Source organism: Mugil cephalus, chromosome 9 (assembly GCF_022458985.1).
Source record: "Mugil cephalus isolate CIBA_MC_2020 chromosome 9, CIBA_Mcephalus_1.1, whole genome shotgun sequence".
NCBI classification, from domain to species: Eukaryota; Metazoa; Chordata; class Actinopteri; order Mugiliformes; family Mugilidae; genus Mugil; species Mugil cephalus.
In genome coordinates this window covers 832103-854999 of record NC_061778.1, presented here as the reverse complement: position 1 = coordinate 854999, position 22897 = coordinate 832103, and the positions used below count along the sequence as shown (strand labels likewise).

Sequence of the window (22897 nt, the reverse complement as noted above, 5' to 3'; positions counted from 1 at the left end):
TGTACACCGCTGTGTGTTGTGTCACCTGTGTGTTGTGTCACCTGTACACCACCTGCGTGTTGTGTCACCTGTGTGTTGTGTTACCTGTGTGTTGTGTCACCTGTGTGTTGTGTTACCTGTGTGTTGTGTCACCTGTACACTAGCTGTGTGTTGTGTCACCTGTGTGTTGTGTTACCTGTACACCGCTGTGTGTTGTGTTACCTGTGTGTTGTGTCACCTGTACATCGCTGTGTGTTGTGTCACCTGTGTGTTGTGTCACCTGTGTGTTGTGTCACCTGTGTGTTGTGTTACCTGTACACTACCTGTGTGTTGTGTCACCTGCGTGTTGTGTTACCTGTACAGAGGCCGTTGAGCAGCCCGTATCCAGGTTGGCAGGAAACACATCGGTAGGATCCTGGACTGTTGATACATTCCTGACCTGGACACTGCAGAGGATCAACACACTCGTCCACATCTGAAGAAAAGACAGGAAGTAAAATAACTCATCTTCTATCTGTCTGTTCTACACATGTTCTTTGTGGCTTCAGTTTTCTTACTTTCTGGAAGTGAATAAATGTACGGAAGCAAGAAACAACAAATTAAACCTATAATTTAATTAAAGTTAAAGTGGAGCTGTTGAATAATTCAAAGGTTTAATCAGATTAATCTCATTGAATCACTGTGAATCTAAACGGCTCATGAGATAAATGTGTCCGTAGATATAAAACCGACCATCTGACCATGTATGAAACATGCTAACAGCTACGTTCTGGTGTTACTGCTGGAACGAGGTCCTGTACGTTCTACATGTGTGACCTCTGTTCTGTTTTGTAGATTGTTGTCAGGTGTTTTTTAGTTGCTGTTTGTGTCATTTTGTTGTGTGGTGTGTTTTGAGTAAAGAGTGTGTTGTGTGTTGACTCCAGGAAGAACAGCGACGGCCGTAGCCAAAGCTAATGCTAATGGAGATCCACATAAATGACAAATCTCAGAGTAACGTCTGCATTTCTACGTACGGGATCTTCTATGTATCATAGTTTTGTGCAATAGTTTGTCTGTTTATTACACTTGTTTGTCTTCATTGTTTTTATTGTTGCCGTTATTTTGTCTTCTCCTGTATCGTTGTTTTGTTGTGGTGTTATAATTTTATAAATGGTTCATTAAGGTGAACATTGTGTTAAAGTCTTTACCTGTGCAGGTGTTGCCGGTGAATCTGTAGCCGAGGTGACAGACACACCTGTAGCTGCCGGCCGTGTTCTCACAGCGAGCGTTGCTGCAGAGATTCTGTTGACACTCGTCGATGTCTGAAGATTCACCAGAGAAGAAGAAACACTGTGTGTTACTGGTCGTATAGTTCACAGCTACAAGATCAGTTACTTTGTTTCATCACTGGAACTAACTGATACAGGTAGGCTGATAACCGACACAGGTAGGCTGATAACTGATACAGGTAGGCTGATAACTGATACAGGTAGGCTGATACAGGTAGGCTGATAACTGATACAGGTAGGCTGATAACCGACACAGGTAGGCTGATACAGGTAGAGTGATACAGGTAGACTGATAACTGATACAGGTAGGCTGATAACTGATACAGGTAGGCTGATACAGGTAGGCTGATACAGGTAGGCTGATAACTGATACAGGTAGGCTGATACAGGTAGGCTGATAACCGATACTGGTAGGCTGATAACTGATACAGGTAGACTGATACAGGTAGGCTGATAACTGATACAGGTAGGCTGATACAGGTAGGCTGATAACTGATACAGGTAGGCTGATAACTGATACAGGTAGGCTGATACAGGTAGGCTGATAACTGATACAGGTAGGCTGATACAGGTAGGCTGATAACCGATACTGGTAGGCTGATAACTGATACAGGTAGACTGATACAGGTAGGCTGATAACTGATACAGGTAGGCTGATACAGGTAGGCTGATAACTGATACAGGTAGGCTGATAACTGATACAGGTAGGCTGATACAGGTAGGCTGATAACTGATACAGGTAGGCTGATAACCGACACAGGTAGGCTGATACAGGTAGAGTGATAACTGATACAGGTAGGCTGATACAGGTAGACTGATACAGGTAGACTGATAACTGATACAGGTAGGCTGATACAGGTAGACTGATACAGGTAGACTGATAACTGATACAGGTAGGCTGATACAGGTAGACTGATACAGGTAGGCTGATAACTGATACAGGTAGGCTGATACAGGTAGGCTGATAACCAATACTGGTAGGCTGATAACTGATACAGGTAGACTGATACAGGTAGGCTGATACAGGTAGGCTGATACAGGTAGGCTGATAACTGATACAGGTAGGCTGATACAGGTAGGCTGATAACCGATACTGGTAGGCTGATAACTGATACGGGTAGACTGATACAGGTAGACTGATAACTGATACAGGTAGACTGATACAGGTAGGCTGATAACTGATACGGGTAGACTGATACAGATAGGCTGATAACTGATACAGGTAGGCTGATACAGGTAGGCTGATAACCGATACTGGTAGGCTGATAACTGATACAGGTAGGCTGATACATGTAGGCTTATAACTGATACTGGTAGGCTGATAACTGATACAGGTAGGCTGATACATGTAGGCTTATAACTGATACTGGTAGACTTATAACCGATACAGGTAGGCTGATAACTGATAACTGGATGTCACCTGTGCAGCTGGTCTGTTGGTTGTTGCTCCTGTATCCAGACGGACAAACACACCTGTAGCTGCCAACGCTGTTCACACACTCTCCCACTGAACACACACCTGGAGACTGCACACACTCATTCACATCTACACAATAAAAACAACACACACACATTAAAACAATTATTCTTTTTATGACACATTTGCTTCTTTTGTAATCATTGTAATAATAATAATATAATAATAATAAACAAATAAATAAGATATAAAGGGAGAAATTAGGAAATAAAATAAAACATAAAATGTAGGTAAAATATGTGAAAATTTTCAGTAAATATTTTTACAAATCTTTACAATATTATTAAAATATCATATTTACAAAATAGAAGTAATTATTTAAAAGTAAGAATCAGATAAAATCCAACATAAAATCGATCAAAAAAATAATTGAAAGTAAAAATAAATATAATTATTTTATTTATATAAATTACAGACAGTATGTTGTAATTAAAACCTGAAGCCGGCTGCGTTACACACGTGTTAATAAATGTGTGTGTCTGACCTTGGCAGAGAGTTCGCTGAGTGTTTGGCTGGAATCCCTGATCACACACACAGGTGTGTTTCCCACCTGGTTGGTCCACACAGCGGCCACGCCCACACACACCTGGCCGGCTCGCACACACACTACGCACTGCTGCACACACACACACACACACACACACACACACACACACACACACACACACAAACGTCAATATTATTCATTCACTCATTCAAGGAAGGAAGGAAGGAAGGAAGGAAGGAAGGATTTAAAGTCGTCCTGTCCCTTTAAGAAGGACCAGGACCTTCCTCACCCTGGACTCTGCCGGGTCGGGGTGTTGGCCTCGGCGTGGCCGGTCTACTCTGAGGAGGGGGAGGAGCCTCTGAGCTGGGACTCGACCCCCGTTCGGTGACTCGTGGCTGAGCCGGAACAGGGAGGGCGTCCCCCCTGGCTGCTGGTTGATCGGGGCCTGACCCGGAGGAGGACCGGGCCCCTGCTGAGGGATTCAGAACAGAACAAACGTCAGGAAGGTCCCTGAAGACCTGGGTCAGAGGTCAGAGGTCAGAGGTCAGAGGTCAGAGGTCACCTTGACTTCCTGTCGACGGAGGCTGAGGTCTGGGTTGTGATGCTGAGGAAGGACCGGTTCTACCCTGGGAGGCCGTGGTGAGGCCGGTGAGAGCAGGCTGGACCGGTCTGGAGGAGGAAGAACCTCCGGCTGGACGGGGCTGAGGACGAGGAGGGGGAGGAGCCTGAGGCTGAGGACGAGGAGGGGGAGGAGCCTGAGGCTGAGGACGAGGAGGAGGAGGGGGAGGAGCCTGAGGCTGAGGACGAGGAGGGGGAGGAGCCTGAGACTGAGGTGGACTGGGTCTGGAATCAGCTGATGAAGAGCTGGTACCGGAGGACGGTGGTTTCTGCTGAGACCTGGAGGCTCCACTGCTACTGGACCCAGAATCAGAACCTGGGGGGGACGATGGACGGGTCAATAAAACATCTACGGGGACCAGGATGAAGAAGAGGCTCTGACTGACCCAGCTGGTCCAGGACTCCTCGGGGCAGCAGGTCTTCACTGACCCTCTGGTTGATCTGGAGGGCGGAGGGGGAGTAGTGGTACCCAGGACCAGCTGGACAGATCTCCTTAAAGGCCACTGGACAGAGGACAGAGGACAGAGGACAGAGGACGTGTGTTACATGAATGTTTAAAACATTAATAATCTAACAGATGAGTGAGTAAAAGTGCAGGGACGTGGTCCTGTCCTCGGTGTCCTACCTGAGCCGAGGTAGGGACAGCGGAGACAGTCCGGTCCCCAGGCCTTCCCCACGCGGCTGCAGCAGCAGATCTGCTTGGTGATGTTCCTGATGATGGGCAGGGAGCAGGAGGACGGGCCAGAACCAGAACCCAGGACCCGGTAGCACTGACCCCTCTCCTCAGATATCACGCTCTGGGCTGGGGGGGGACGAGGGAGGACAGGGTCCAGTCAGAGACACGGGACAGCAGGGGGACATTAGCTCCGAGCTAAACCTGCTACAAACCAGCTCCCTCTGCTAATTCATTCATTCATTAGTTTAGTTTAATGAATGAATGAATTAGTTTAATCATGTTTTGGTCCCTGAAAGAAATAAACAACATAAAAAAACAGAGCCGGAGACGCGGGGACGCGGGGACGAGTCCATGCTGTCTGTCCTCCAGAGACACATTTAAACAGCCAAGCAAGACATTAGAGGACGAGACGTCTCTGGTCAGAGCCAAGACACACGATGCAGAGACAGACAAGACGAGACGAGACAACTGGACACTCTTATGGACACATTTAACCAAGACACCTCCCTCCCTTCCTTCCTTCCTTCCTTCCTTCCTTCCTTGCTCTCTTGCTTCCTTCCTTCCTTGTTTTGTTTCCAGAAGACAAACACAGAGACACTGTTAATGAACCAGCGTTAAGCTTCCATTAGAGCGTTGCCATCGGTTACCAGCCAGACCAGCATCCCCCTCCTCCTCCTCCTGCTCCTGCTCCTCCTGCTCCTCCTCCTCCTCCTCCTCCTCCTCCTCCTCCTCCTCCTCCTCAGTGATGCTGGTTGGAATAAGCAGAGCTCGAGTCCGACTTCACTGAAACCGTCTGAATAAACTCTGAGACCTTTAATTCTCACATTAGTTGATTTGAATTTGATCAGATTCACTGAATTATTTGAGTGATTTAAAGATCAAAGTTACACAGAGAAATAAATAAAGTTCAGACGGATTCATGAAGTCAGGACAGGACTCAGCTTTATTCCTCGTTTCATTCCCAAGCCGACGACACAGAGAGTGTGTGTGTGTGTGTGTGTGAGTGTGAGTGTGTGTGTGTTACTTACAGATGCAGATTCCATGTGTAGCATCAAGGATGAACCCCAACCTACAAACACAGCTATAGCTCCCCCTGGTGTTCACACACACTCCGTTCTCACACAACCCGGGCTGGAGGCACTCGTTCACATCTACACAACACAACAACACAACAACAACACAACAACACACAACAGACAACAACAACAAACCACACAGACACACATGACAACACACACACACAACACGAAACCAACAACAACAAACAACACAAAACGAACAACAACACAAAACACAACACCGACAACACAACAACACAACACGACAACACGACAAGACAACAACACGACAACATGACAACACAACCACATAACACGACAACACAACACGACAACACCACAACACGACAACACGACAAGACAACAACACGACAACATGACAACACAACCACATAACACGACACAACACGACAACACCACAACACGACAACACCACAACACAACAACACAACAACACAACACAACAACACGACAGCATGACAACACAACCACATAACACGACAACACAACACGACAACACAACAACACAACAACAACACAACAACACAACAACACAACAACACGACAGCACACAACAACACAACAACACAACCACACAGAACAACACACAATGACAACGACACAACAACACAATGACAGTCACAACGACAACAATAAAACACACAAAACCAGGCACAGCAACAACACACCAGCAACAACACACCAGCAACAACACACCAGCACACACCCGGGGCGGCGGAACTTTTCTCAGTAAAGATTCTCAAGTTTTAATTCTCTGCAAAAACAACAACGACAACAACAAAAACAACAACAACAACTCCTCCTGACCCCTCCCCCTAACTCCTCCCCCTAATTAAATTCCTCCTGGCTCCTCCCCCTAACTCCTCCTGACCCCTCCCCCTAATTCCTCCTGGCTCCTCCCCCTAACTCCTCCTGACCCCTCCCCCTAATTCCTCCTGGCTCCTCCCCCTAACTCCTCCATCCTCTTCTTCCTGTTTACATCTACGGACGCTGACTCACTGGTGGAGCCTCTAGTGGACGGAGGAGGAACTGCAGGCTGTGGCCTCCAGACACCAGAGCATAATAATAATAATAATAACAATAATAATATTAATAATAATGATAATAACAGATTTTATTTATTTATTGTTTTCAAACTGATGCTGATCTGAACATGGTGCAATGCATTCTGGGACACGGACTCATCCGACTCAAAGGACGACGACAGGAACTAAAATCTTCCTCCAACATATAAAAACAGTTTTCAGTGTCTCTGAATGGGACCTGGAGGAGCATCAGCGCCACCTGCTGTTCACCTCAACAACTCAACATCTGCTGTGATTAATGAGGATTGTGTGTTTGCGTTAAACTCACCGACGCACTGAGTTCCGTTAGCTTGTTCAAACCCAACGGGACAGTTGCTGCTGATTTGACCTGATGAGGATCAATGATGAGGATCATTAATTAAATCAGTGGTAGAACCTGAGTCCTGGTCCTGAAGCCTCCCCCGGACCTGGTCCCAGTCCCGGTCCTGGAGAGACCCTCCACAGCTGGACCTCAGGCCCAGACCCAAACACATTCAGGAACACGTGAGTCTGGAACCGGTTCTAAAGCTGTGGGTCTCCAGAGAACCTCAGTGAGAACCATTATCCACACATGGACCAGAGGAGAACCTTCCCAGGAGAAACCGGACCACCACCAGGACCCCAGGACCCACAACAACATCCAGAGACCTGCAGCCTCACGGGCTCAGTCAAGGTCCGAGTTCAGAAAGAAACCGGACTAACATGGACCTCAAGACCAGAACCACTGCTGAGAAAGACCAGAACAACCTGGAGGTTCCCCAAGACTCTGTGGACGGACCAGACTGGAGCTGGACTCCATTTCACCTGGGGTCAGTGGTGCTGGTCTTCAGGACCTGGAAGACTTAATGGAACCATGAGTTCTGGTTCTACCTAGAAACCCTGAAGGAGAACGTCCATCTGTCTGCTGAGAACTTGGACAATGATCCAGAACCCGGCATCTAGTCCACCTCGGAACAGATGGACACAAACCACATGAAGACCAGACCTGGATCCAGACCTGGGTCCAGACCTGGGTCCAGACCTGGGTCCAGACCTGGATTGTACTGAGATGCTGAGGCCTGACCTTAAGCAGGAGGTTGATGCTGGAGAACCCTCCACTGACCTGGAGAACCCTCCACTGACCTGGAGAACCCTTCACTGACCTGGAGAACCCTTCACTGACCCAGAGAACCCTCCACTGACCCGGAGAACCCTTCACTGACCCAGAGAACCTTCCACTGACCCGTAGAACCCTCCACTGACCCGTAGAACCCTTCACTGACCTGGAGAACCCTTCACTGACCCGGAGAACCCTTCACTGACCTGGAGAACCCTTCACTGACCCAGAGAACCCTCCACTGACCCGTAGAACCCTCCACTGACCCAGAGAACCCTCCACTGAGGCTGAACTACAGTAACTCTGTAAAGACTAAACTCCAGCTGAGGGAGGAACAAACAGGGATCAGGTTCAGGATTTAGTTTCCCCTCAGTAATAAAAACCTTCATTTAATGTTAATATTTAAATTAGTTTGACGATTTGAAACATTTAAATGTGACAAACGTGCAAAAAACTAATCAATCAACACCAGAGTGCGTTTATAAGAACTATAAGATGAGTGGATCTGAATCACTGAATCACTGTGAGATGTAACGGATGTAAAACAACAACAGAACCAGTGTGTAAATGTGTGTAAATGTGTGTAACTGTGTGTAACTGTGTGTAAATGTGTGTAACTGTGTGTAAATGTGTGTAACTGTGTGTAACTGTGTGTAACTGTGTGTAAATGTGTGTAACTGTGTGTAAATGTGTGTAACTGTGTGTAACTGTGTGTAAATGTGTGTAACTGTGTGTAACTGTGTGTAACTGTGTGTAACTGTGTGTAAATGTGTGTAAATGTGTGTAACTGTGTGTAAATGTGTGTAACTGTGCAGACGTGAGTCTTGTATTTCCTGCAGCTTCCAGGTTCTGACGCTGGACACGAATCAGTTTGTGACTAAACGTCTGATTGGTCGGAGCCTCATTTGTTTTCTCTGTTCGAACATAATGAAACCCAGATGTTGTCAGACTCTAGGGGGCGCCGTCGCTAATGGAAAAACAAAACATACAAATTCCTCTTTTGTGTTGTTTTTCCTCTGAGGAGAGGAGCCTCACAGGGACACAGAGGATCCGGGTCCAGGTCCAGGTCCCGGTCCAGATCCAGGTCCAGATCCGGGTCCAGCTCCGTGGTCTGACAGGATCCTGAAGGCTTCGTGTCGTCATTCTTCACACGCTGAAGTGCAGCCGAGGCCAGAAAGTGACCTCACACTCTTCCTGTCAGCGCAGATGTTGGTGAGTGAGTTAAAGGCTTCGCTCCCTCTGAGCTACATTCCTGCTCCGTGACTCAGCGGCACCACAAACACCCAGCGCCTCCTCCCCGGACCTGGACCTGGACCTGGTCCTGGTCCTGGTCCTGGTCCTGGTCCTGTTACTGGTCCTGGTCCTGACTCTGGTCCTAGTCCTGGTCCTGGTCCTGGTCCTGTTACTGGTCCTGGTCCTGACTCTGGTCCTGGTCCTGGTCCTGGTCCTGGTCCTGATCCTGATCCTGGACCCTTACACCCTCCACCTTTTACCCTCCACCCTCTCCTTCCTTCCTTCCTTCCCTCTTTCCTTCCCTCCTTCCTTCCTTCCTTCCTTCCACTCTCCCTCCCTTCCTTCCTTCCTTTATTGTCCTCCCATCCTCCCTCCCTCCCTCCCTCCCTTCCTCCCTTCCTTCCTTCCTTCCTTCCTTCCTCTCTCCCCTCCCTCCCATCCTCCCTCCCTCCCTCCCTTCCTTCCATCCTTCCTTCCTTCCTTCCTTTATTGTCCTTCCTTCCATCCTTCCTTCCTTCCTTCCTTCCTTCCTTCCTACCTTCCTTCTTCCTTCCTTCCCTCCTTCCTTCCTTCCTTCCTTCCTTCCTTCCTTCCTACCTTCCTTGCTTCCTTCCTTCCCTCTCCTTCCTTCCTTCCTTCCTTCCTTCCTTCCTTCCTTCCTTCCTTCCTTCCTTCCTTCCTGTCTTCCTCCATGACCCAGTTTCTCTTCACATTCAGCTCATGGATTCATGTCCTGACATTTTCTTTCAGAGTTCACTGGTAGAATTCACAGTTCATTGGTCCATCAATGATGAGCAGATGCAGCAGAACAGGCCCAAACCAGGACATTAGCGCCCCCATGTGTCATGGAGGGATGAGGTTCTGATGCTGGAATGCAGTGTTGGTTCATCTCCAAACATTTAAACCAAACTATTCTACTCTGGTCTCATCTGTCCACTAAACATTGTCCCAAAATGTTCTTTGTGGACAGAGAGCAGTGTCTTTGGTTGTTGAGTGGATCCATCAACATGAACATCAGCCAATGTGAGAGAGGCCTTTAGCTGCTTAGAAGTTCCCCTGGGTTCCTCTGGTTCCTCTCCCACTATGATGGAGTGATGTTTGTTGGTGGACCACTCCTGTGGAGGGGAACAGTCGTCTTCAATCTGTCTGACTCTCTGTGGATTATTTGTGGCTTCCAGACTCTTTTCTAATATTTCTGCTTCATGTGTTTGATGCTTGGTTCTTTCTCTACTTTCAGGACGTTTGTGAGAATCTGGGTCAAAACAACAAATGTAAAACCTTTGAAGCAGTTTTTCCAAAAGACATAAAGCTTCAGAGCTTCAGAGACAGACGAGAGTTTCTCTATGTTTGCGAGGTCCGGGAGCATGAAGTCACAGCTGGTTTGTGTTTCTACAGCAGCTCAACGACGGAGTGAAATAAATGCATCACGTCACTGATAACGAGTCTGAGGGAGAGTTTGGCAGCGGCGGCTTCTACGCAATGAAAATGTTCAGTTACAACTGTAAGAGGAGAAGAGAAGAACCTGGACCAGGATTCATCAGGAAAACCCGGAGACAGAGAGAAAAACCAGCACAAAGGAAGGAGGGAAGGAAGGAAGGAGGGAAGCAAGGAAGGTAGGAAAGGGAGAGAGGAAGGAAGGAAGGAAGTGAATGAGGTAGAAAGGAAGTAAGTAAGGAAGGAGTGAAGTAGGGAAGGTGAAGAAGGAGGGAGGAAGAAGGAAGGCAGGAGGTGTGGAAGGAACAGGGAAGGAAGGAATGGACTGGGAAGGAAGTGGAGGGACTGAAGGAGGGAAGGAAGGAAGCAAGGAAGGTAGGAAAGGGAGAGAGGAAGGAAGGAAGGAAGTTAGTAATGAAGGTAGGAATGAAGGTAGTAAGTAAGGAAGTAAGGAATGAAGATAGGAAGGTAGTAAGTAAGGAAGCAGGTACCTGTGTTGTCGGGGCAGAGGACACAGTCCGTGATGCCCCAGGCTTTTCCCAAACCTCTGCAGCACATGTCTCTGCTCCTCAGACCAGGAAGTGGAGCGCTGCACTGCAAACACAGCGGAGAGCGATAAAAAGCGTTAGACAGCGATAAAAAGCGTTAAAGCAGCCGCCAGCGCCTCACACAGAGTAAATATATCAATAAATATAATATATACATATATAAATGTAAATATATAAATATAAACATATAAATATAAATATAAATATATATATAAATATAAATATATAAATAAATGAGAGCGGCTCCTTTGCTCTTTTCTCTGGTTGAGAACAAGTCGTAAATCTCCATGAAAACGTTTTCATCTGCTGCCAAAAATCAGTTTGTCCTAAATGGAACGAAGCCAGTGAAAACACATGGAGCGCAGCATTTCTTCTTCTCTGCTTTTCTTTGGCGCACACGCAGCCCCCCCCCCACCCCCCACCTGTCCGTCTTTGATCTCTCTGAAGCAGTACTTGAAGCCGGACTGCTGGGTGTAGGTGCTGCCCCCCCTCAGAGTCTGGGCCACCACTCGCTCTGTGACCGGACCCGGAACTGGACCTGGAGCCGGAGCTGGAGCCCCCGCCGACCCCGAGGAGGAGGAGGAGGAGGAGGAGACAGTCCACAGGGTGGGGCTGGAGCCAGACACCTGGAGGAGACCAACATTTACTCAGAGTCCCAGCGTCAGACGACTCGTTACTGTTCTCACCTTTAACACCTGGTGGATCTTCACGCTGGCCTCTGGCGGGTGCTGCACTCGGACCTTCACCATGGACGGACCCGAGGCTGCACACACACAATCACACACAATCACACACAATCACACACAATCACACACATTCACATCCTCTTTATCGAGCCTCTAAACCACTAAACGGACCAACATCAATTAAGTTTAATTAATGAATTAATTAATTAATTAACCTGAGACGATAATAAAAAAAAAAATACACTGTCAATAAAAGTATGAAAATGTGGATGGAAATAAAAATATTTAAAAAAATAAAAAGAAATGTATCAATAATACATTTAAACTCTAAATCACAACATGACCAAAATTAATTAAATTCAATTAACGTCAGCGAATATAATAAAACGTGTGCTGTCAATAAAAGTTTAAAAATATGGAAATATATAAATAATAATAATAAATAAAACATGTATATGAAAAATATTATATAACATGAACATATTCACTAACATGTTTAATATGAATATAATAAATAAATATTATGTTATTATATACTTAGTTATATGGACGATATGTAAAGAAATATATTTATATACTATAGTATAAATTACACTATAAATATAACAAATAATAATAAAAACATTAAAAATTATGGAAATGTGTGTTGTTCAAAATCTAAAAGAAAAATTGAACATTTTTAAATTTATTTAAATATATATTTGTTTAATGTCAAAATATTATTAATATTTGAAAACAATGTTAAAAAATATGAGGTCACCAGCCCAGTCCAGGAGGTCAGAGGTCAGAGGTCAGAGGTTAGGGGGTCGGGGGTGAGGAGGGGTCGGGGTGAGAGGTCGGGGGTGAGAGGTGAGAGGTGAGGGGGTGAGGAGGGGTTGGGGGGAGGGGGTCGGGGGGTGAGGAGGGGTGAGAGGTCGGGGGTGAGAGGTCAGAGGTTAGGGGGTCGGGGGTGAGGAGGGGTCGGGGTGAGAGGTCGGGGGTGAGACTCACCATCAGGTCTGATCGAGTCCTGGTTCGGTCCGAGCGGCAGCAGGAACTCAGACTGCGTCAGCTCCTGATTGGCCGCCATGGAGGGGAGGAGCACAGGCTTGACGATCTCATTGGTGGAGGAGGGCGAGGAGGAGGTGGGGATGTGGCAGAACTTCCCGGTGAAGGACGGAGGACAGAGACATCGGTCCTTCTGAAGACACACTCCTCCATTCTTACAGAGCAGAGGACACAGGACTAGAGCAGGAGACACAGCATCACCTCATTACTTCATTTATTCATTACTTCATTTATTCATTACTTCATTTATTCATTACTTCATTTATTTATCCCAACAAATAAACAAACCAGAACAATAATCAGTCACAAAGGTCAATAAATCAGCAGCATAAACAATAAATAAATATACGGGACCTTCTGCTAATGATCTGTCCCACTGTTGGTGTCACTGCAGAGACGACCTGACCTGTCGGGTGGTTGTTGGTTTTATTCCTGAATTTTTCTTCTTAGTTCCAGTAACTTCTGAACATGTTTGAACTATTGTGTTGAGGCTGTAACCAGCAGGTTAAAGGATTCAATTATTACATAAATAAATAAAAGTAAATAGTATCACAGACGTTAAGAGAACGTCACTTCCTCATTAGATGAATATTAGATGAATATTAGATGAATCCCTCATTTGACACTGAGCTCCGTGTTTTCTGAGTTTTCTCTAAATCTGAGCTGTGACTCAAACACAGAGAAAGATTTTTATAAGAGTCGACTGTTTAAACCGGCTTAGACCCACTAGTCAGTTCTGATTTACACCATTTAATGGAGGCGTCTTCATGGTGGAATAAGTTCCCAACAGAGAGACTCCAGATAAACTCCAGCCCTGAAATACAGACTAAAAAACATGAGCACAAAGCAAACAGCTGAATTAAAGAGATAAACTCCAACCAGATGTTTCTTCTTCTGCTGGATCGATGATAACGAGTCGGATTATTTCAGCAGTAAAACTGTGTGATAGTTGGTTTAATTTAAATCCTGTCTGTGATGATTTAGAACCAATGAACTCACTGTTTTCTCTCTTTAAACCCTTTGATGCATGAAGCTGTAGAGATTTAATAAGACAAACACAGCGCAGATCTGATGTGTTGTTTTCTTAAATCCAGATTTATCTGACTCTTCGTGGTTTAACAGCAGGACACAAGGAGACGGTTTGTTTGTGAAAAGTTTCCATTCTTTAAACTTTCATGGAGAAAATCAAGATGAATGAAGTGAAGCTCTCATCGTTCCAGACGATTTATCCAGAGAAACTGAATCCTGCTCATGAACACGTCGTTTTAAGTTTGATGTTTCTATCACTGGAGTCAGAATCTCTTTAAGTGGTTTAGTTCTGGAGGAACCGAAGCAGGAACCCAGTTTAAGTGACATGTTGCATCATGCAGCATTTACTGAAACACACCTGGAGTCCAGAGCTCTGATTGGTTCATGAAGCTGCTGCTGAGGAACGATGGAGGATCAGACAACATCAGGACACTGGTTCTTCTTCATGGTTCCTAATAAACCAGAGTTCATCTTCATCTTCTCTGATTGAAACCTCTCTGAGAGGAACCAGGAACCACGTTACCACATGCGGTTCCTGGTTCATGGAGGTTAAACACTTTGTAAGTTCCTCCCCCCGTGGTCCAGACTGGGTCGTGTGTTTGACTCCCCGGTCTGAAACAAAGCCTCCGCTGGGCCGGGATGGACGTGAAAGCGGCACATCGACCCGCCACTTCCTGCTTCCTGTCCCAGCGCCTGCCACAGGAAGCTGGTGTATTGTTACCCAGAGGAAGGAAAGGCCGCAGGTTTAATGCTGCAGCTGATTTCAAACCAGTAAATACTGACCTCATCCCACACTGACCCGATTACAAGCTGAAAACATCCAGGTCACCTCCTACACAAACAGTGGTTCTCAGAGCATCACAGGCAGCGGACGCACTTTTTATTTCTCCTGGACATCGTCTCATTTTACCACCGAGCTCATGATACGATCCAGAAGAAGATGCAGATTTGTTTATTATCTGTAGTATCACATTAGGCCACTAGATGGAGGCACAGGAACATTGATGCCCCTGAGGTCTCTGATTCTGTCAGTCCAGTCACCATGTGGTAGGTACCTGGAGGAGAGTCTGTTACACCGATCCCAGGTTAAAGTCTGATCTATTACAGACATTAGTCAAAGTCAACTCAGACTGATCCGGTAGTGACAGGCAGCAGAACCAACCCATAAAGATGGAAGACGCTAAACAGCACGTTGGTCCTCTCCATGGGACATTTGAGGACAAAGACACCAAGAGGGACCAGTGAAGACACATAAAGTATCATCACACTCTGCAGAAGGAGTTTTCTTTCCAGCTTCAAACAGCACATGAACCAAGCCAAGCATACGTTAGCCGGGGATTCTGCTAGCACTTGGGCTAACGCGGCTAACAGCTGGAGACAAACCAAGACAAACCAAGACAAAGACAAGCTGCCAATGCTGCTGCTAATATGTGTCCACTCCTGCAGCCACTGTTCACTGGGAGAGACTGTTCTCAATAAGAAGCGTCAGCTCTGCTCTGGTTGGACAATGTCCACAAGTTAGTTTGTCTCCGTAGCAACAGGGATGTATTAATGTGGACACATGGTGGACAAAGAAAGACACTAAACGTTTTTTTCAAGTTAAAACTGTTGAAGGTGTTGAATCAATAATCAGAGATATTAACTCCTTTAAAGGTTAAAATGAACCCTGAGATCAGTCATTAATTAATCATTAACTAAACCTTTGAACAGTTTGCAGCTCTAATAAAAACAGTCATTCAGTGACGTGACGTGTTTTCAGTGTTGGCGCTAACGTTGCTAACATCACATTCACTCCTCATGAAGTTTCGTTTCTGCTCGTTTGACTTCGCTGTAATGATGAAGAACTTGTGTGTGATCACGTCCACGCCCTCCTGTTTGTTTATTTGATGGGCGTACGTCCCCCCCCCCCCCTCCCTGACCCAGTTATTGTCCTACAGATGGACCACATCCACACAAACAGTTTGGACAAGAGAGAAACGAGTGCACCGGAATAAACAGAGAAGGGCTGGATGGACAGAGTAACATAAACTCAGGAGACGACAGGAAACATGAACTCAGGCTTTCGCTGGTTTCAGCTTTAAAGTCGTCACCAACTTCTGTTCATCAGTGAAGTCACCGTCACAGGAGGCTTCAGCGTCAGCCAATCACAGGCCTTTTGTTTCTGAGCTTCCAAACAGGGCGGAGGTGTTTCTGTTGCTGTTTTCTGGTCGTCCTGCGCGTCTTCGTGGTCTTTTGTGTCTCTGGGGCCATTTTGTCTCCGTCCAGGTTTGTTCTGTTAAAACTGGTTGAAGTTCACGTAAAGTTGAGTCTGTAGGAAATAAATGTGACGTCCTGTGAGGAGATGGAACCATGTGACAGAGCTTTAAGGTGATGATGAATGGGAGACACGTGTCCTCCATGTCTCTGTCCTCTTTAGTCTCTGCACTCGTTTCCTTCCAGATGTTGAACATAAGTTAACTTCTGGTTGGGAAACTTCAAACATACAACACAGAAGCTGAGTTCTTCACGGCCTCTGACCTGAACACTGAAACTAAGAACCTGGGTGTTTTCTTGGATCCCGCTCTGAATTTAAACACAGAATTTTATCAGAATCATCCCCAGATTAAAGCCGTTTTCTCTCTGAAGGACCTGGAGACACTGATCTGTGCTCACGGCTTCATTACTGCAGCATCAGCATCTGAAGTTAAACAGGCTTCTTCTCAGTTCTGCTGCAAAGCTGTGAGCTGTGTTTGAGTAAATGCTGCATGATGCAATGTGTCATTTTCTTCTGGTTTCACTGATAAAAGTCTTTATAGGATTCAACCTGGTCCGTTTTAAGCAGATTTGTATTGTTCTCCTACTTATTTTACCCACTCTCTTACTGTCCCTTGGTTGGTTTCATGCAAACTGGTCTGGGTTTGGTTTTACTTGTACGGAGGCAGATGTTTTCATCTGCTCTGACCGGAAAGAACTTTGGTCGACTTCTGTTCTTTTAAATGTGCGACAGGAATAAAGAGACTGGACTTCAGAACTTCTGGCTTCAGGTCTCGTTAAACCAACCAGATCAGATTCAAGAGGAGATGAGGTGGATCTAAGGAGGGATGGAGGCAGCAGCTCTTCAGCTCCTGTAGCTTCAGTTCAGCTTCAGTTCAGCTTCAGTTCAGCTTCAGTTTAGCTTCAGTTCAGCTTCAGTTCAGCTTCAGTTTAGCTTCGGTTCAGCTTCAGTTCAGCTTCAGTTTAGCTTCAGTTCAGCTTCAGTTTAGCTTCAGTTCAGCTTCAGTTCAGCTTCAGTTCAGCTTCAGTTCAGCTTCAGTTTAGCTTCAGTTCGGCTTCAGTTTAGCTTCAGTTTAGCTTCAGTTCAGGTTCAGTGCAGCTTCAGGCTTTTCTGCCGGTCCAGACCTGCAGCCAGGCAGGAATGATTTAAAAGCCTCTGACCTGGAATCAGTTCACAGCTTTTCTCTGGCTCAGCTTCAGCCTCAGAACTCGACCAATCGTCAGAGAGCTGCAGGTCACGTGACTCAGGCGAAACGCTTTCATCCACGTGAACTCGTTCAGTCTGAGGCCAGAATCAGGTTTGTGTGTTGCCTCAGATCCTAAAGTTTTCATAAACATTTGAGCTTTAGCTTTAAGTGATGGTTGATGCTTTGTAATGTTAACAGATATGATAATGGTTCTTAAAACATCTGAGCAAACGGTAACAGCTGCCAACACTGGCACATTTAGTATTAAGTAGATTAATGCGCAAAGTCCTTTTTAAATAAATACGTAACATGAAAATGAAAAAAAGAAACATGAAGAAGCAGCGACTATGATCGATGTCAAACTCCTGAAAACATCCCAGTGTTTTTACGTGAGTGGAAATATTCTGAAGAATCGTTTTAAGGAGGAAACGGCTCAAAGATCCACGTGCACATCTGAACTTTACGTTAGCAACATGTAGCCACAACAGCCGGAGCAGCGTTAGCTCTGTTATGCTAAAGTTTTAAATCTGGATGTAGTGAGGTCTGACGCTACACACTGGAGTAAACTGGAGTAAAAGAATCAGAATCAGAATCAGAACCAGAGCTGTCAAACTGCCACTGTCACTGAAAATAAATCTTCATTTATTCCTTTTCCTTTTTTAGACCGTGAAAAAAATGATTGAATTATTTACGAAGAGCAATAGTTTTTTGAGTTGGAGCAGCACCTAGTGGCCGTCGGTGGTATTGCACTTTAATGCTAGCTGAGTTAGCTGCTGCTAGCTGTTGCATTTTTGCAAATTTATTTTACTGCAGGTGAAAAACATGATGTCACGACCAATTTATTAGGTACACTAGTGAAAACAGACCTGCACTTAGTCTTTGTAAAGTTCTGACATTCAGCATCAGATGAATCCGGTCTAACAGATGCATTCAGTGTTGTCCCTAATGAAGTGGCGGGGGTGTGGCTGCTGGACTTACAGACTCTGAAGCCCGGTCCGTGGGGTCCGTCTCTGGGTCCCTGTCCTCCGTCAGCGCTGCTGTACAGCGTGGTCATGTTCCCGCTCTGGCAGTAGTTGACGCATCGGCCCTGGCTGCAGCGCACCTTGCAGATGGTCGGCGTGAACATCACCTTGATCCTCTCCGCCCCTGCTCCTCCTGCTCCTCCTCCTCCTCCTCCTCCGTTCTGTCCATCAGCTGGCAGGAGAGAGGTGAAGAAGATGAGGATGGACAGAAGGCGGCGGCGGCGCCTCGGCTGCAGCATGACGAGGGTTCGGCTCAGACTTTCTGAGGCTGCATCGCCTACGACTCGCTCTGCCTCGATCTCAACTCTCACTCGACTGAAAACAAGCGTCACAGGAAAAAAGGAGGGAAGGAAGGAAGAAGAAAACGAGCAGCCGCTTCCCCCTCCTCCCCCTCCTCCCCCTCCTCCTCCTCCTCCTTTTTTTCCCTAAACACTCCTGAGTGTGAGGGAGAGGGAGGTAGAGAGATAATTGAAAGCAGTGTGCAGCACTGGGCTCTGATCCAAACTAAATGTTTAGCAGGGATCTGATCCATCACTCCTCTTCTCCTCTTCCTCACTCCTCCTCGCTCCTGTTCTCCTTTTATTGGCCCTTCACTCGCTGCGAGCGGAGGAGGCCTCGGACTCCGCTCCCCGTTTCATAACGGAGGTGGAGCGGTGGAGCGGTGGAGCAGTGGAGCAGGGGAGCGCAGGACGCCAGGACCATGATGCAACCCTGGTTTTAGGTTTCAGGCCTGAATTCAGTGAATGTTTTAAAGTGGCTGCAGACGCCAAACCTGCAGCTACATGTCAGCGCTCCATCACCAGGAGCTCGTCTGCTCCTCCTCTCCTCCTCCTCCTCCTCCTCTCCTTCTCTTCTCCTTCTCTCCTCCTCCTCCCCTCTTCCTCCTCTCCTCCTCTCCTCCTCCTCTCCTCCTCCTCTCCTCCTCCTCCTCCTCTCCTCTTCCTCCCCTCTTCCTCCCCTCCTCCTCCTCCTCCTCCTCCTCCTCTCCCCCTCCTCTCCTCCTCCTCTCCTCCTCCTCCTCCTCCTCCTCCTCCTCCTCTCCTCTCCTCCTCCTCCTCCTCCTCTCCTCCTCTCCTCCTCCTCCTCCTCCTCCTCCTCTTCCGTCCTGTCCCTCCTCCTCTCCTTTTTTTTCGCTCTCTACTTTCCTGCTTATTCCTCCCTGTCTTCTCTTCGTCTTCTTGGTACTCACTCCTCCTCCTCTCCTCCCCTCCTCCTCTCCTCCTCCTCCTCCTCCTCCTCCTCTCCTCCTCTCCTCCTCCTCCTCTCCTCTCCTCCTCTCCTCCTGCTCTCCTCCTCTTCCTCTCCTCCTCCTCCTCCTCTCCTCCTCTCCTCCCCTCCTCCTCTCCTCCTCCTCCTCCTCCTCCTCCTCTCCTCCTCTCCTCCTCTCCTCCTCCTCCTCCACCTCCTCCTCCTCTCCTCCTCTCCTCCTCATCCTCCTCCTCCTCTCCTTCTCCTTCTCCTTCTCCTCCTTTCCTCTCCTCTCCTCCTCCTGCTCTCCTCCTCTCCCTCCTCCTCTCCTCCTCCTCCTCTCCTCCTCTCCTCCTCCTCCTCTCCTCCTCCTCCTCCTCTCCTCTCCTCCTCCTCCTCCTCCTCCTCCTCCTCCTCCTCTCTCCTCCTCTCCCCTCCTCTCCTCCTCTCTCCTCCTCTCCTCCTCTCCTCCTCCTCCTCCTTCTCCTCCTCTTCAGGTCACTGAGACCCTTTTATTTTACTTTTATTTCTGTTTGTGCTTATTTGCTGTTTATTTCTCCCCTGATGTCATTTTTTAAGTCTTTGTGGTGAAAGATTTATTGTCTCTGGCTTCGGTTCTGCTTGTTTCTGGTTGTTATTTGTGCCTTTTGTGAAACGTTTCTTTGTCTCTGACACCGCGTTGTGTGTCTTTGTGGTCGTTTTATGTTTAAGTTGCTCTGTTTCTCTCTCTGGTTGTTATTTGTCGCTGTGTGAATGATTTGTGTTTCTGAGTGTGTGGTTAGTTTTTCTTTCTGCTCATTTTGAATCTGATGGTTTTGCTTCTGTGAAGACTTGCGTCTCTTTGCCGTTTTATGTGCGTTCTGGTTTGTTCTGGTGCCTTTGTGGATGTTTTGCAGTAAAATCAGTGTGAACGTTTCTAAATGTTTTTAAATCCGGTGCTTATGGGTCAAATCCTTTTAATGCAAGTTAAGATCTGTAATGATTTAAAAGAAATTCTTGTTTTTCTTTGTTTGTCTTTTAAATGCATCTGTTTGAGTCGTTGTTGCTGTTCAAAGAGGCTGAAAAGCCATAAAACTCTTTCTACAGGTTAAAAGAACTGGAAAACTTGAGGAATTTGAAGGTTATCGGATCATCAGCGTTTCCTTTCCTTCCTTTCTTTAGGTCTTCAGGTCCAGCGTTCGCCACCATCTGGTTCACGGCTGCAGAGAAGTTGCTCATGTGAAAACGCTTCCTGACGAATATGAATTATGGCTTTGGAGCCTCTATGCTATGTAGAGTTTTCATTATTATTTTTTTCTCTTTTCACTCGTCCTGTTGCATAAAGAAGCACAGATCCAGGTTAACTATCAGCACTACGATGCCCATGAGCCTCTGCTGCTGCAGATAACAGGCCTCCAGACCAGGCTGCAGCGGTTTGGCTGAACAGAGGCTGGTTGTTCCTGCAGGTGTTTGTCTATGAGCTCATGTCCTGAACCGGTGGGAGTGGAACCGAGCAGGAACAGAGCGAGAGCTTTAACACGACTTCTCAGCTCATAGGAACCCGTTAATCAGGACTCTGACACGGAGGATGTGATGTAGTCACGGCCTTTAAAGAGGCAGCAGCCGGGGTCTCCATGGCAACGAGACCAGGAACCAGTGGAACATCAGGGCACAGGTCTACGTTCTTCCTAACCTCCTAGCCTCCTGGCTAACAGTAGCTCTCCGTAACCTCCTAGCCTCCTGGCTAATAGTAGCTCTCATCTAGAGGCTGTAGTTCTGTGACTCGGTTCCGTCAGTGATCCATCACTAAGCCTCCGATTCCTTGGACCAGAGTCTCCTCTCAGCTGAACAATGACAGGAACTGTTTGCTGGTCTAATCCCAGAGATCAGGCGCTAACGCGTAGCTTATCTGAAACCCTCCATTAGCTCGGCCTGGACTGGAAAACAACAACATTCCAGCTCCATACGTCTGCAGGACGTTTGCAGAGCTCTGTTTGTGTAACGGCGCCGACATATCGGCCGCTCACTGCGTAGCCTGCAAAATAATGACCCGCGCGTTGTGGTATGTTTGTTAAATACACGCTAAGATCCTGTTAGCGCGACCCGGCCTGCTCTGGTTTCTATAGCAACGGCAGATTAAACATTAAACACACACAAATACTGACGTTTTAAAAAATAACACATTTTTATAACCAGGGACGTTAAAATCAACGTGTTAACTTTGATTAATCCATCAACACGATTAATCTGATTAAACATTTTAACTCGGAGTGAGAGTTAGAGTTAAATGAATGATGTTTAATCCTGATTAATCTGATTAAAGATTATAATCGTTTACAGCACTAATTACAGGTAAATGATCTCATTCTGCTAACAGGCTAACATGAAGCTAATCAGCTGTTGTGTTGAACGTGTTGGAACTGAACTGACCAGTGGGGGCGCTGATGTGGACGGTGTAGCGGCCTCGCTGGGTGTGGAAGGACTTCACGCTGGTGGTCGCTGAGGAGGAGGAGGAGGAGGAGGAGGAGGAGGAGGAGGAGGAGAGCCTCTTCCTCTCCTTCTCTATGTGTTTCATCAGCAGGGCGGCCATCTTGTCTCCTTTTCCTCCTCGGGACAGAGTCTTCCTCAGCAGCACGGCCTGCGCCTCCCTCAGACTGTCAGAATAAAAGCCCATCATCAGGTCAAACCACAACATGTTCTGGTATAAACAGAAGCTGGAGAACCCAGAGGAACCCAGAGGAACCTAGAGGAACTTAGAGGAACTTAGAGGAACCTAGAGGAACCTAGAGGAACTTAGAGGAACTTAGAGGAACTTAGAGGAACCCAGAGGAACCCAGAGGAACCCAGAGGAACCTAGAGGAACCCAGAGGAACTTCACTCTCCTCTTCTTTCTCCTAATTTTCTTCCTCATCCTCCTGCTTTTATTCCTCCTCTTCTCACCCTCTTGTCACTCCTCCTCCTCATCCTCCTTCTCCTCCTCCTCCTCCTCCTCCTCCTGTTCCCCTCTAGTCTGTGAGGAGCTTCACAGACTAGAGGGGAGGAGCTCTGACCTCTGACCTCTGACCTGAGGTGGTGAGTCTGGATCCACAGAGGTCAGAGGTCAGCTGGTCAGAGTGGTTGCCCCCGGTTACCAGGTTCAGAAAGAAGAGATTAGGGAGGATGGAGAAGAGACAAAGGAAGAGGAGACAATGGAGGGAGAGAAAAAACAGAAGAAGAAGAAGAAGAAAGTATAAGACGAGGAAGACAAAGAGGGTGGATTCAGATTCTACCGCGAGTGTCGTCGGTTCAGGAGGAAACACTGGAGTAAAGTCAGTGCTGATTATAAAGAGCAGAGCTCCACCTGCTGTCTGAGCAGGGAACTGCAGTCAGGAGTTAAAACAAGGTTTCATTACCTCAGAGTTGTCTGATTCTTTCCTCCTCCCGTCTTCACCTCCTCCTTCTCGTTCTCCTCCCTCCTCCTGTCTCCTCCGGTCAGACTCTCCTCCTCCGTCCATCCAGGATCTGACTCCAGCTCCAGACTACGAACGTCAACGTGTCTCCTGAGCTC

At 47.0% G+C, this 22897-nt stretch overlaps 1 protein-coding gene across 1 annotated transcript in view; it reads right to left on the bottom strand.

Annotated features, from left to right (window-relative positions):
- LOC125013575 (latent-transforming growth factor beta-binding protein 4) overlaps positions 1-22881 on the bottom strand; it is a 37243-nt gene extending 14362 nt beyond the window's left edge. The window contains exons 1-17 of the mRNA XM_047594361.1: positions 22743-22881; positions 21781-22004; positions 18140-18355; positions 12636-12869; positions 11646-11722; positions 11382-11585; positions 10903-11005; positions 6938-6997; positions 5534-5656; positions 4455-4631; positions 4216-4332; positions 3774-4145; positions 3501-3683; positions 3209-3340; positions 2668-2793; positions 1167-1280; positions 335-454 (exon numbers count right to left, since the gene is read on the bottom strand). Coding sequence (XP_047450317.1) covers positions 335-454; positions 1167-1280; positions 2668-2793; positions 3209-3340; positions 3501-3683; positions 3774-4145; positions 4216-4332; positions 4455-4631; positions 5534-5656; positions 6938-6997; positions 10903-11005; positions 11382-11585; positions 11646-11722; positions 12636-12869; positions 18140-18355; positions 21781-21940 — 2518 coding nt within the window. The 5' untranslated portion in view covers positions 21941-22004; positions 22743-22881. The remainder of the gene's footprint in view (positions 1-334; positions 455-1166; positions 1281-2667; positions 2794-3208; positions 3341-3500; positions 3684-3773; positions 4146-4215; positions 4333-4454; positions 4632-5533; positions 5657-6937; positions 6998-10902; positions 11006-11381; positions 11586-11645; positions 11723-12635; positions 12870-18139; positions 18356-21780; positions 22005-22742) is intronic.
- Positions 22882-22897: the final 16 nt, after the last annotated feature.